This window comes from Tenrec ecaudatus, chromosome 8 (genome assembly GCF_050624435.1).
Source record: "Tenrec ecaudatus isolate mTenEca1 chromosome 8, mTenEca1.hap1, whole genome shotgun sequence".
NCBI lineage: Eukaryota > Metazoa > Chordata > Mammalia > Afrosoricida > Tenrecidae > Tenrec > Tenrec ecaudatus.
In genome coordinates, this window is record NC_134537.1 from 162624025 (window position 1) to 162638426 (window position 14402).

Here is a 14402-nt window from a genome sequence, read left to right on the forward strand (position 1 = left end):
TTGTATGACACATTAGGGAGTGATTTGAGAACTGATTACGGTGGTGTAGATCTTTCAAGGTTTTATGAAGGCGGAGGCTGGGATTGAGTCCAGAAAGGAAATTTATAAACAAAGGAACAATCCAATGCGAAGGTCCACAGGGCAACTTGGCAAGAACAAAGTAAAACACAAGATGGGAAGACTTGAGCCCTCGCCCAGAACAAATCAGAAGCAACTAACAAGCCTTTATGAAATATACTCATTTTTCTCTTCTTGTACCGAAACGCGGATTTATTACACTCAAGGAACCGACACAAATTTTATTTCATATAACACTGCGACGTTTCACAGTAAACAACTGCTTCTTCTCTTTAAGGCAGGCTACGGAAGCTGCGTCACCAAGATTGTTCAACTACATGAGGTGGAACCCTAGAATCTGATTCTAAGCTACCCCCGGGCATGACACTGCAAGTGTTTTACATTTCAGTACGGCACACGCATGAGGAGCCACCACCATTAGAAACAATTTAGATAGATGATCCCGCATGACAGCAACTACGAAGGTGTCTAATTACACCACAAATGCTACAGAAGGCGAGTACACAGGCCACTGGTCCAAATGTTGGTCAGGAGTCCTTTTCCTCGTCCGCCCTGACTGCTCCATTCCGGGGGAAGGCAGAGGCAGATGTGTCAATATAAACCTTACTCAGGAGCTTCGTTTACACTTCTGAAATAAAGCTTGAAGGGGCAGCTAACTAAATGTTAGAAATGCATCTATCTAATCAAGGATGGACTTCAAGCTAATACTGAGTCTTATGTTTCAAAATATGAATTGGAGATCATTCTAACAGGACTCACATAAAAAAGAATTCCCCAAGTCTCAAAAAGACCTGTCATCTTTGAACTAAGGGACCCAACATCAATAGTAGCTATTTACGTACAATCAAAACCTCAACTTCTAGGGGAGTCTCTTAGTACTAGCCTAAGAGATCTAAAGGATCGTCGATGGGTTTTGTTAAAGATTGATTTGAAAAGCGGTTTACAATATTGCCTTAGATCCTAACCTAGAAGTTGGGGGGGGGGGGAATACAATTGAACTATAAAATTGTTAGCAAGATACTTGAATCCAAGGAACCCAGGTTTAAAAATAACATGTGCCTTGTTCACGCAGGTTTAACCCCTTTTAGTCACTTAGTGAATTTCAAACTGACTCCCATTTAGTGGTAAACAAGATGCCTTGTATGTCTTTGATGTAGAACTTCACAAAGCTAGGCTAGCCCAGGCTTCCACCTTGACAGCAGGCCGTGTATCTGCAGGTAAAGTGCCAGTTTTATGTACAAACTAACGAGTCAACGAAGTAAACGTCTAAAATCTGCTTTGCGGCAGTGGCATCTGAGATCCTCCAACTGACTTGCTGAATTCTGCCGGAAAACTAGCTTGAGGGGTGGGCTTCCTCCTAGAGGCAAGCTTGCTGCCAGCGGTGCTGGTGCCCGGGAAGTGGGCTGCAGCCACCCTGCTGACGAAAGCCAAACACCAAGACCCCAGGAGCCTTTGCCTTAACATCCGGTCACTTTAGGTGACACCACTTGCACTGTGAAGAAGCAGGAATAGTTTTGAGGTAGCTACACAGTTCCTAAGACGCCAACGATGAAGGCAGTTAGTTCTACATGTCTTGCAGGTTGATACACTCAGAGTAGCTGACCTTATTGGATGGGAAGGGGGCAAAGTAGTGAGACGACAGCACATCTTCTTAGAAGTCGGCATCCAAGGTAAAGGAATTCTCTGTCGGGCTTGACATCACTCCCATCCTCTGATACTCGCCCACTCTCTTTTCAAAGAAGTTCGTTTTCCCTTCCAGGGAAATGTTCTCCATAAAGTCAAATGGGTTTTCTACTTTGAACATCTGGAAAAGGTTTACACCAGAATGTAAGTATTCTGAAATGCTAGTTTCAAAAGGACGGGGGGTGGGGGTGTTGGTTAGGAGAAATAACGTTACCTTGTTAAAACCTAATTCCAGCATTAGCCTGTCTGCCACGAATTCAATGTACTGTGTCATCAAAGTGCAGTTCATTCCAATCAGCTTCACGGGCAGGGCCTCCGTAAGGAATTCCTGTGGGCCACAACAAAGCTTAGAGCTGAAGAACAATGACCCCGGTCCTCTGGCAAGCTAGAGGGGGGCCCCATACACATCACTCACCTGTTCTATCCTGACAGCATTCACAATGATTTCTTGTACTCTTTGCTCTGAAGGTTTGTGCAGCAAGTGTTTGAACATGAGGCAGGCGAAGTCACAGTGCAAACCCTGCAAGAGAAGGCTTCGAATTAGAATAAAGCCAAAGAAATGCTACCTTTACTTGGAACATGAAATATGGCTTTCTTCTCAGTATGGGCCTTATTCAGCTTGCCTGACTACACAGAGAAACTGTCAAGGGGCAGTGACCACACACATCGCCATGCTGCTTGGACCCGGGCAGTTTCAGCCCTTCAGAAGGACCTCCAAGAGGCCACCAGAAACAAGGGCAGCTGTGGGTGATGGCCAAGGATGGAACAGAAACCCCAAAGGACTTTCTTTCCAGAGGTGAGCTCTACTTATGCTACTCCTTCCCAGCAGGAAAGGCAATGCTCAGGGAACAGGCTAATTTCTAATAAATTTACACCTGCAAAAATAAGACCCATCCAACTCACTGCCACCGTCTTACAGGCTAGGACAGAACGAGCCTTCTGTATGCTTGAGCCAATAACTCCTTTTATGGGAGTAGAAAGCCTCATCTTTCTCCCTGGTTTCGAACTGCCACCCTTGTGGTTAGCAGCCCAACCCACGACCCAGCACACCACCAGGGCTCCTTTCCACCCAAACGCCCATGTAGGCAATGCCTAATGTACTGTTCAAGGTGAATCAACTGGAAGTCCTTGTATACCCAATCTAATTCCCGGTCTGGTGGGGGCTCATGCTTCCCATCTTCGACAGGGCTTAAAATAACCAAACCCATCATTACTTCTTCCATTTAAACCAAGTGCATTCAATGGCAAACCCCCATCCTACCCTGACAGAACAGAAGGACCCTCTTCCATGGGGATGCTTACCAGTGCTAGGATTGTATTAGTTATGCTGAGCTAACAATAATCAAAGGACACCAAGCAAAAGTCAATAACGGAAAATAACAAAACCTCTTGAGAAACCCCAGTTTGGGGGAGGCATCCAAGCCTGTAAGGCAACAGGTACATATAAACGCATTGTAAATATAAACTCAAGGAAGTGTAAAGTAATCCCAGTAACGTAGCTCCTTCTTTGTGGATGTGAATATGTAGGTGAATTCGCCTGCCACCTTACAGGTCCCGCTTGAGTAACTACAAGATGGCACTGTAAGACTTAACCTACTACCTCAACGACTCACCTCATCTCTGCTGATGAGTTCGTTGGAAAACGTGAGGCCAGGCATCAGGCCTCGTTTCTTGAGCCAGAAGATGGATGCGAACGAACCGGAGAAGAAGATGCCTTCCACTGCCGCAAAGGCTACAACTCGCTCTCCTGTAAGAACGAAGACCACACTTTCTCAAGAGCCCTTGACCTCTAGGAAGGCCCAGTGAGCCAGAAGGTTCCCTAGAAAGGCAAGTTTTAAGGGGGCAAAGGTCTCCTCACCATAGGTAGCTTCTTTGTCTCCAATCCAACGCAAGGCCCAATCTGCCTTCTTCTTCACACAGGGCATTGTCTCAATGGCATTGAAGAGATACTCCCTAGAAGCACGCACAGTCAGCAACTGCAGCAAACCAAAACCTGGACCACCGAATTCTAAGCAACAATGGGTCTGAGACCAAATTCACACCTTTGCCAATCCTTTTTCTAAAGGATGAATTTAAGTGGAAATGTCTTTCCCCCTTGCTTTTCCTGTAGAATTCTTTTCGAAGAACTCAACATTTGATTTATGTGAGTATAAAACTCTGTTCCTCGGAGTCCCTGGATGTAGAACAGCCCACCACAGTGAGGACATTTAGTTTGTATTGGCTGAATTCTTTCAAGTCCAGATCATGGCATGTGTCCTAGCCTTATGTCAAATTTCAAGAACCAGCAAATCACAACGGCTAGGCCTGCTGAAGCAGGCTACTGTCCCACTTACAGGCAGTCCTTAAAGAGTATTATTTTCAGGCTTTTACTGCCTACTCTTCTCCACCTCCCATTCACCCAGGTGCCCATCACAGTCCCTCCAGGTCCTTCTCTGCTTCAGAAACCCATGCCTGCCTTCCCCTTGCTGTAGAGTCCTGCTTCGACCTAGCCTGATTCCCCACTCCTTTCTCCTCCTCTCCAGTCAATAGGTCCTGACCTCCCTGTATTTCCCATTTCTGTCCCCCAAAGAGAAAATGAGCATTAGTCGCCAAGGTCTTTAAACCTTACTTTGGACATGGTACAGGAGGAAGTGGTCATGCTTGGGAGAGGAAGACTGGCTATTAGTGTCTAGGAATGTGTTTCTCTAGTTGACACAGACTGACACGAAGGCCTTCAAGATGGACTGACAGAACGACCGCACAAATGGGCTCAAAGACGGTAAGGGACAGCGTTCTACTGTAGTTACCATGAGTCAGAATCCATGTGTTGGCACCCACCAATTATTCAGCTTAAATTGATATATGGCGGCGGCTCATGGCCTCTGTGTATTATGCAATTCATCTGTTTGCTGGGTGGCTTCTTTCCTATGCTACATCACAAACTTCCCAAAAGGCAAGCTATTTAATATATTTCCCTACTTTTTCCCACCCCGACTCACATTTTCCTCAGCATATTTGCTACACAATGACTCTCAGATCTAGATTTTAGTTCATCATAGAAAATCACTAGGTTTTAAAACCAAAATAAAGGCATTAGATTGGACTCTTCATAGTCTATTTTCCTCAGTCACCCAAGCAATTTGCTATTGGCTGCTCACCTAACCTAAAGGTTGGTGGCTGAAACCCACCCCCGTGGTCCCACAGAAGTCTAGAGAACTATTTTCCTAAGAAGACAGCTAAGACAAATTGAGGAAGCCGTTCTATTCTGTAACATGCAGGGTTGCTGTTAAGTTGAACTCAACACCCTTTGGGGGATCAAGAATGCACAGCCCGCGATAGCAATCAAGAATCCTGCGCATCTTAGCATACCAACACCCCCTCCCCACACTCACCTTTCCTTGGAATCTTTAATGTAAGTGTCAATCAGGAGACTATACATTTCGGAATGTATGTTTTCCATAGCAATTTGGAAGCCATAGAAACAGCGAGCCTCCGTAATCTGAACTTCTTGGCTAAATCGCTCCACCTAGTGGCAAAGCAGGGGAGAGTCAATTCTAAGCTGCTGCTCACCCAACACTGGATGACATTGGTCATGTCACACTCCCTTTGGTAAAAATTTTTAAGATTCTTTTAAATCTTTGAAAGAAGAACCTGTCACTTATAATAAGGCTTGTATGTGCACACAAATGATTGGAACAGCCGTCACGAGAGGAAATGTGAGGGCAACAAGGGCTAACCTCAAGCTATCTGTCATGTGAAACATCACGTTTTAAGGGCTTCTCTGCAAAATGCCATCATGAAAAACTGCGAAGCCCACCATGAAACAAGACATGTCACAGTTAGCATATCTGCATATAGATGCACTCGATACTAAAGAGAATTTTCAAAGACGAGGAGGACCAAGTATTTTCATCCACTCCAAGGGGGTGAAAGCACCTTTTCTGGAAACTCACCAGGTTCTCGTTCACTATGCCATCACTGGCTGCAAAGAAAGCCAGAACGTGTGATATGAAGTATCTCTCCTCAGGCTTCAGGGCTTCCCAATGCTGAATGTCTTTAGAAAGATCCACCTGAAAGGTAAAAACCCAGAGTATAGCACGAAGGGGGAGGATCCCAGCATACACACATCTACAAGGATCTGATGGTATTTCAGACAAAGTACTGCCAGCTTCCATGGGGTGAGGGTGGGGCGAGGAGTATCCCAGAGCTGAGGGCAGGGAGCCAAGTTCCCAAATTACCTCCTCGGCCGTCCAAAAGGAGGCTTCAGCTTTCTTATACATCTGCCAAATGTCATGGTACTCGATAGGAAAGACGACAAAGCGCCGGGGGTTCTCCTTCAGCAAGGGCTCATCCTCCACGCTGGAGGCTGGGGCTTTGGGGCTCTCCTGTGTGAGAAGGAAGGAACCACCCCCAACGTTGGCTGAATTTACGAAATGGCCCACCCCACCCCCAAGCATCTGCCATTTCCTTGGCTTCACCCTCGGCAGGGGCAGAAAATGCGTCTAGTTACACATAAAAGCTTGTGGAAACCAACCCCCCAAACTACCACCAGGCGGATGATCCCCACTCCTAGCGACCAGGCCAGCCGAAGGGAGCTGTCCCAGTGGGTTCCCAAAGACGGTGACTCAACAGAGCACAAAGTCGCATTTTTCCTCACTGGGAGAAGCTGGTTTCAAACTGCCGACCTGGTGACCACTATGCCTGTATTACTCAAGGTAACTTTTATTTCGTGTCTGGTGGTGTGCAGACTCCGAACGTTAAGTGCCATCCACGCATTAGGTGTTCAAGAGACGAGAAGGTATGCGTGCAGAGGATGACAGGGAGGGGCACTTTGGCGGGAAAAGGCCGGGGGGGAGGGGAAGGGGTGGGGTGAGGGGCAAGCGGGAAAACAGCTGAAGGGACAATGCGGGCAGCTTTGGCGCCAAGACGCGGCTCTCCAGGGCGCCCCCTCCCCCGAGGCCGGCGACTCACCGGCTCCTGGAAGATCTTCCTCGCCGCCTTGCTGGCCAGGACGCGGGCGCTGCTGAGGGACGGGGGCTGCGGGGGAGATGCGCGGTGAGCCGGGTGGGGAGCCTCCCCCCGGCCCCGCACCCGCTCCGCACGGGGCCCAGTGAACCCGCGGCCCCGGACCTGCACCCCGCCGCCGCCCCCGCGGCTTCCCACGCGTCCTGGGCCCGCGGACGCCGAGGGCAGAGCGCGCTCTCCCCCGCGGGCCCGGGCGCACGCGCGAACGCACCGTGTTCTCCTTGTCCGCCAGGCTGAGCCCCTTCATGGGCGAAAGCTGGACCTGCTGGGGGTCGATGGTGGCGAGCGGGACGCGGACGGAGAGCATGGTGTGCGGCGGCGGGAGCGGGCGGAAAGCGAGCCTCAGACCCCGGCAGAAACGAGCGAGGTGGCGCGCCGGCCGCGGTATTTAAATACCCTTGTGCGTCGCCGGCCAATGAGAAGCGTCCGGCGCCTTCCTCCAATCAGAGGCGCGGCCGGCGCGACGCGTCACGCGGGAGATTCAAGCGCGGGGCGGAAGCGCTTGCGCGGGACCCCGGCCCGCTCCCGCTCCCCGGCTCCCCCGGGGGGCTCCCTCGCGGGCCCCGCTGCCCCCCAGCGGCCAGCGGGCCGACGCTGGACCCTCCTCTCCAGACCCCGAGGGCCCGCTGCAGGGGAGCTGCGGCCCCCGCCCCGTGCCGCGCGCTGGCGCCGAGCCCGGCAACCGTTTGGGGCTGTGTGGGGCGCGGCGGGGATTGGTGCTCCGCGAGCGGGAGAGGCCGCGGTGCTGCAGCCCCACCTCCCGGAAAACGCCTCTGAGCTTGTTTTGCGGTTTGGTTTTGAAACGAGGTTGGTCCGAGTGCCGGGAAAAGGCCGCGGCTTGGGGGTGGCGGCCGTTTGTACCGCCGCGCGGTGAGGTGAGGTGTGCCTGGCGCGCGTGGTGCTGCGAGGCCGGGCAGCGTGTCCTCCGGCCGGGCAGATGCTGAGGGAGTCGCCCAAGACAGCGTGTTGGGCCCGCTGAGTGCTGAGGCCGGGACGCGCCCACCCAGACAGTGGGGTTATGATTACCCGGCATTAGGAGTCGGAGGTCCTCGGTGGAGGAGGGAGGGCCCAGACTTGGTAGTAGCTGCTCCATGGAGATGAAACTGAGCGAAAGAAGGCCTTTCGTGTAATTTTCCACTGAAGCCATGTCGGCAGACTCCACTGCCCCCAATGGCGGTTTTCGGTCATGAATGTTTCTGTATCATCAGTTCATGAATGCCATTCCTAAACCAAAATAACTTGGCTAGTCAAAAATGGCGAACTGAGCCTGCCCCCATCCCCCCCAAATCCTGGGCATGTTCAGAGGATTATGAAGACTCAGTAATTATTACTGGTCATTGGGCAACCAAATAGCTTGAAGGGAGCTTGGGTGAGGGTGGATCTGCGAACCTGTGAACATTTTGTTTTGAGCGTTTTCTGATTCGCCCTCTAGAGCAGTCCCTGAGATCCATTTTACCCAGCGTGCGGAGCTCCCAGGAGCCGTGGCGGGTTACCCGTGTGGGTTTGCTGACTGCGGGATTCGCAGTACAAAGCCACCAGCCAACTAACTCCTCGGCTTTGGCTACTGCCCCGCTGTTGTGAAGTCGTCACGCAGGATCACTTCACTTTCAGTTTAGTCTTTTCCAATGAGAAAAGCACACATCAATTATGAAAAATGAAGGTCAGGACAGAGGACGGGAAGGAAGCCCCTCCCTTTCACCGCCATCCTAGAACCTTTCAGGCCAGACCCTTCCCCCACGGAGGCGGGTTCTCCTCGGGCTCCAGTACAAAGGCGCCGAAGTGAGGCTACGTGGCTCTCTAAGAGGCCCCTGGGCCGGACCTCGGCTCCCAGAGTCGCTTCTTGGGCCCCTGGAGAAAGGGGTGTAACAGGCCTTGGCCGTGCAGTCGCCCTGGGAGGTGACCCCGTGAGCCCCTGCCGTTCGACCCTGTTCCTCATGCCTTGGGCGGGCGGTGCCGGAGCACAGCGATCCGCCGGGTGTTTCCACATTTTCTTCCTCAGGCGCCGATTTTTAAAAAGTGTCCTCCCACTATTGGTCCCTAGGAGACGGCTCCTCCCTCCACGCCCCAGAATAGGCTGCACTTCATTCATTGGATTGGACAGCCCACTCCCCGCCCCGTTTCCTCGGGCCTGTGCCGGCGCACCCACAGCTGCGGGATGGTGCCCTAAGGCGGCTCTCTTCGCCCTGATTGTACTGGTAAATGCACAATCCCAGGGAGTTCCGGTGCCTATCACTTGGTACCAGCACCTGGCTGGGATTCTCAGAGCCCTGCCTGCAGCCATCGAGTCATAGCTACCCTAAAGAAACGCCACCTGAGCTCTTGGTTTATTGTAAGAATGGTGGTAGTAACATCCACAAGGCACCGACTCAGGCCTGTATCCATTTACTCCAGAAGACCACCCAGGAACCATGACTAAAGAGGTCAGGGGCTTCCCCAAAGTCATAGCTGCTTGCACTGCACAGATAAAGACTTTTCTCCCTCAGCCTTTTTCCCCATTGTGTGTTGTTTGCAGAACGTATTTCTCCACACACTATGCAGTGCGTTCATGACGTTCTTCAACTCAGGCAACTGGTCTCACTGTCCCCTAAGTCTCCTTCAGCTTCATAGTATGAAAATGTTCCAGGGGTGAGGGCCGGGGATTCAAGAATTCTACACTGATCATCCACCCTCTGGGATTTGGCAGTTGCTCGTCCTTCACCATATTTGCCTTTGTCCTCTGGAAGAAGAGGACTGACCCCTGAGGGTGTGGCAGCAAACCTTTGCCTGCTAACTGAAGGTCAGTCGTTGGAGCCCACTGCCTCCATCCTCCTGAGACTGTCTGCTCCATGCAGATCCCCTTGGAAAGTCCTTGGGACGGTTCTGCTCAGTCCTAGAATATTGGAGTTGACTAGGCTGCAACAGGTCAGGTTTAAATAATTCCAGCACCTATCTCCTGAAAATAAGGAAAATTTATGGTAATTCTTCCCTCCCTTTGATTGTCCAGTCCGTGTTCAAATTCCCCCAGGTATCCCAAAGTGTCTAATAATTTGTATTTTTGTCTTTGGGGGAGTTTTGTTTTGTTTTGTTTTTTAAGAAGCCTTATCCCAAACCAGTACATGTGGTGTGTTTGGCCCCGCCTTCTTAGTCTCCTTTCATTCAAAAAGGTCATTCACTTTCTCCTCTCTTTCCGTGCGACATGGCCTCTTTGAAGCATCTAGGCCAGTTTTAAGCGTGGATTGCAACTCCATGTCAAGAAAGGCCAGACCCGCACCACTGGGCCAGTAGACAACCTCATGACAAATGGAAGAAAGATTGACACCATCAAGGATTTCAGTCTGCTTGGATCCACAGCCCAGAGATCAAATGACATCGTGCATTGGGTAAATTTGAGGACTAAGGCGTGTCTGCCCCAAAGTGCCTCATATGCATGTGCAAGTTGACGATGAATCAGGAAAAGTGGTGTTGGGGAAGAAGATTGCAAGTACCGTCTATTACCAGAACAGACACATTTTTAGAAGAAGTAACCACTAGAATGCTCCTTAGAAGTGAGCATAGTGAGACTTATGTACCTTGTTTTGTTTGGTACATAATTAACATATACAATTGTAGTAAGTTCAATCGTTCATTCATATCAAGGAGAATTGTACAATCATTACCACATCACTTTTAGAACATTCCCCCATCCCATGGTTAACTCACCTTTAAAATGAATTGTGCAATCACAATCAGTTCTAGTGCTCCTCCCCCTCCCACCTTCATCATTTACTCCCCAAATTTTCTTCCCCTCCCTAAGACTCGCACTTCCACCCCTGCATCCCCTATAAACCCCTGTATCATTTATTATCACCATGTATCCACTCCTGTGCTTCACAAACTGGGAACCCCAACAATAATAAAAAACAAATGAAATAAGGTGGTAAAGATTAAATGATAATACTATAAAGACAAAAATACAAATAATGGGTAAGAAAGAAAATACCCCATAACATGCAAAAAACAGTAGAGAAATTTTGGTCATGGAACAAGAAAGAGATACTTGCACCCACCCAGCACAAATTCAGGCCAGGTCTATAAGGAGGTCAACTGAATAAGTATCCAGTTCATTCCAGCATAATCAAGATTACAGTGGTCTCAGCCGGGTTGCAATGCTATTGGAGGCTCCAGCTTGTGGCTAGAGCGGATCTGCTCAGCAGCTCAGTCTGACTAGACACTCTGCAGATGGGTTTTGGGCTCCCACTGTCCTCCATAGCCCTCCACAAATTGGTTGTACATCATTTTAGCTTTTCCCTTTGTCATATTTGAATTTTGTAATTATCATCTTTGGATCCCACAAGCTAGTGTGCTTCTACCGTGTGGACTTAGTGACTCCTCACTTAGATGACTACTTGTTTGAATTACATGCCTTAAATCTCCAGACACTATTCTGATTGATCGCCAAGCACCATCCGCTGTCTTTACCACCCTTTGCTGTAGCGCCCTGATCTCCAGTGAGAGACAGATGTACTCTGGACGTGTTATCAGGAGAGAGCAGTCCCTGGAAAGGGACTTCGTGTTTGGTAGAGGGTCAGTGAGAAAGAGGAAGAGCTTCAACAAGGTGAATTGACTCAGTGGCTTCAACAGTGGACTCAGCCATAGCGACAATTGAGGACGGTGTGGGGCCGGGCAGTGGTTTATTCTGTGTGCACAAGGTCTGGGCGAGTTAAACCTGGCTCCACGGCACCGAACACCAACATCAGAGACTGGTTAGATTCAGTTAAAAGTTATTGTCAAGCATACTTCATAAGCAATGATAAAGCTAGAATTAGAACCTAGGTCTAATGAACTCCAATGCTTAGACATCTTCAACCACTAAGTATTCCACCCCTGTGGAGATAATATTTTGCTAATTTGGGGACAAACAACAGAAACGTGGGTGAAGGGAGATAGCAGATGGTGTAAGATGAAAATAGTAATTTATAATTTATTGAGGGTTGGGGAGGGAAGGGAAAAGAGCTGATACCAAGGCCTCAAGCAGAAATAAAATGTTTTGAAAATGATGGCAACATATGTACAAATGTGCTTGATACAATTGATGTATGGATTGGTGTAAGAGTCCCCAATAAAATGATTTATAAAAATAGGCAATTTTTGCTAATTTATAGAATAGTGTATTCTCTTGTGCCTCGAGTGTTATTTTAAGCAGCATGTTTGATGATAAGAGAAATCTTGGTTTCTGTTGCAGCCCTACTCTAATAGCTCCTCCCCGCCCCCCACCCACCCCCGGATCCCCCGCTCCTAGTATTCACATCTTGGTGGTGTTTCCTCCCTTGTGTAATCAGTGCTGGCCTGTGTGTCCAACAGGATGCAGTGGGAGGATGGCATCCGGTGTGGCCCCTAACGCTAGGTCATAATTGCTATGACCTTCTCTTTGCTCTCTTGGATTACTAGCCATGGAGGAGGCGAGCCTCCGTGTCACACGGACACACAACTAGCTCTGTGGAGAACTGAGGCCTCCCACTAACAGCACTCATTGGAGAGCTGGAAACAGGTGCCCCAGCCGCAGTCACACCGTCAGATGGCTGCAGCCCCAGCAGACTTCTGCAGCCTCAGGAGAGGCCCAGCCAGGACCACTCAGTTGAGGCTCGTAAGAATCCCCACCCCCAGAAACTAGGAGAGAGAATGCATGCTTGCTGGCTGTTTTAAGCCGTTAGGGTGTGTAGTAATTTGTTAGCCAGCAGCAGACAGTTGCAGTTCAAAATCAGGAAAGATTTCTCTGAAAGATTCTGGGAGAGGAACTACTCTTGCCCCTTTTGGCTTCTTGAGAGCCTCCTTCATCTCTGGGATCTTTTGCTGAGCCTAACCCTTCTCCCCAGGACCCCAAGCCCCTCCCACACACCCCATCACTGCATACTGCTTGGGGTTCATTTAAGCAAAGGGGGTGCTCTGTGTACATGTGTGTGTCCTGTGCTTAGACTGAGGCAGGTGCTACAGTTCATTCGTGGTGTGGGTTGAGAAGCCCAAAGAAGAAACGGCCAAGTGTCCCCAGAGACAAGCAACTCCCAGGCTACTCTCTCCCCTCTCCTTGAGCTTAATAAGAACTGGAGGCAGCAGAGAAGCCAGCACCAAGTGAATCCATCCTACGGAGGCCCACTGCCTGGCTGCCTGGACAGTTGGCTGTTTTAAGACTAGATGAGCTTTAGGCGAATGAAGCTTCCAACAGTGGAGTCAGCTCGGAATTCTGGCCCAACGTCTTGAGTGGCCTGGGACAATTTCCGTGATGTTGCCGCACCCGTGTTGTTCCTGCTCAACTGGGCACCGTACACCGTTCCTCTGAGACTGAAAAGGGTGGTAGAGGGCTGTTCACCCGCAGAGAAGCAGCCCCTGGGCAGGAGGAAAGGCCAGGCGACTGCTCACAGAGATGACGGTCTACAGACCCCGTCCGGCACTTCTGCTCTGTAGTAAGGGCCCAAGAGCAGCTTCCTTAAAGCCCCAGGCTGATGGGAATCCAGCCGGTCCTCCCCATTCTTTCCCCAGCCTAGCTGAGAAAGCCTTCCCTGGGTGGGTTGGTTTGATGGGGTATGTGTTTTTTTCCCATTGTGAATTAGGGTTGGGTGGGAGGGTGTTACATGTCAGACTCTCAACTCTGCATTCATCTAATTCAGCAATTCCCCCCCCCCCAATTACCCATTATGTTCCTCCTCCTTCCAGGATTTCCTCTGGTGGCTCTCCACCTTCCCTGTCACCCTTCTAGTCTGCGGCTTCATCTGCCCGGCTGCCCTCCTTCCCTTGGGAACCTCCAAAGTCTGTCCCCTGGCGCATGCCAGTCTCTGTCTTGGTTCTAATCCTTAGAGTCATGGCCCCATGCAATATCTGTCCCTTGGTGAGGGGCGGCTGGCTTTCCCCGGCATGGTCTGCAGCTGGGTCCAGTCCTGAGGGGCTTTGTGGCTTGTCATGGCTTTTAGTGATGTGCAGTCCATATTCCATCAGGTGTACGGGCCGAAGCTTCTTTTATTTATGCTTCTACTGATGGGCATTTGGGGTCTCCAATGTCTCGTGACTGTGCACAGGGCCGCCATGAACATAGAGTGCACAGATCTGTTCATCTATGGCTCACTTCTTCAGGGTATCTGCCCCACAGAGGTACTGCTGGACCCTAGGGGCTGTCTAGTCCCCATCGGTCTCGGGGGTGAGCACCATACTCCTTTCCGGAACGACTGTACATTCCCCTCACTGATGGAAATATACAATCTGAGCCCTGCTTTCCTGTGTCTGAAGTTCACTTCCAGTTCCCAATCTACCACCACCACAGGAGTCATTCTAGATCCTTCTGTCCCGATAGCTTGATAACTTTATTTCCTTTGTATCACGCATGGAATATTCATCAATGCCGCTGAGCAGAGCACACGCAGCCCACTCACCACCCAGTGTCTCTGCTGGGTAAATACAGATAAGAGAGAAGAGCTCAAGGGCACATGGAATCCAGAAACAAATGGGAGTAGAGATACCAGGAGGGGAAGGCGGGAAGAGGAGAGGAGGAAGGGGGAACTGATCACGATGATAAACACACATACCAGGGGGACGAGCAACAGAAACAGTGGGAAAGGGAGACTGGTCACTGTAAGTTATGAAAATAATTTATCAAGGGCTCTTGAGGGGGAGAGGGAGGGAAAAAAGAAGCT

At 50.1% G+C, this 14402-nt stretch overlaps 1 protein-coding gene across 1 annotated transcript; it reads right to left on the bottom strand.

Moving 5' to 3' along the window:
- Window positions 1-224: 224 nt before the first annotated feature.
- Window positions 225-7136, bottom strand: RRM2 (ribonucleotide reductase regulatory subunit M2). Its single transcript, XM_075557110.1, has 10 exons — window positions 6977-7136; window positions 6712-6777; window positions 5979-6125; window positions 5694-5810; window positions 5133-5266; window positions 3620-3714; window positions 3375-3508; window positions 2177-2281; window positions 1976-2089; window positions 225-1882 (listed from the first exon to the last, which is right to left on the bottom strand). The coding sequence occupies exons 1-10, from the start codon at window positions 7070-7072 to the stop codon at window positions 1730-1732; spliced, it is 1161 nt and encodes a 386-aa protein (XP_075413225.1). The 5' UTR covers window positions 7073-7136; the 3' UTR covers window positions 225-1729.
- Window positions 7137-14402: the final 7266 nt, after the last annotated feature.

What these genes read in the sequence shown, in the direction of transcription:
- RRM2 (XM_075557110.1), bottom strand. Translation starts at nt 7,072, where the DNA reads ATGCTCTCCGTCCGCGTCCCGCTCGCCACCATCGACCCCCAGCAGGTC. An exon ending in TGGCGGACAAGGAGAACACG is followed by an intron (nt 6,778 to 6,976) that starts GTGCGTTCGCGC and finishes TCTCCCCCGCAG; the next exon opens with CCCCCGTCCCTCAGCAGCGC. An exon ending in AGACAAAGAAGCTACCTATG is followed by an intron (nt 3,509 to 3,619) that starts GTGAGGAGACCT and finishes TCGTTCTTACAG; the next exon opens with GAGAGCGAGTTGTAGCCTTT.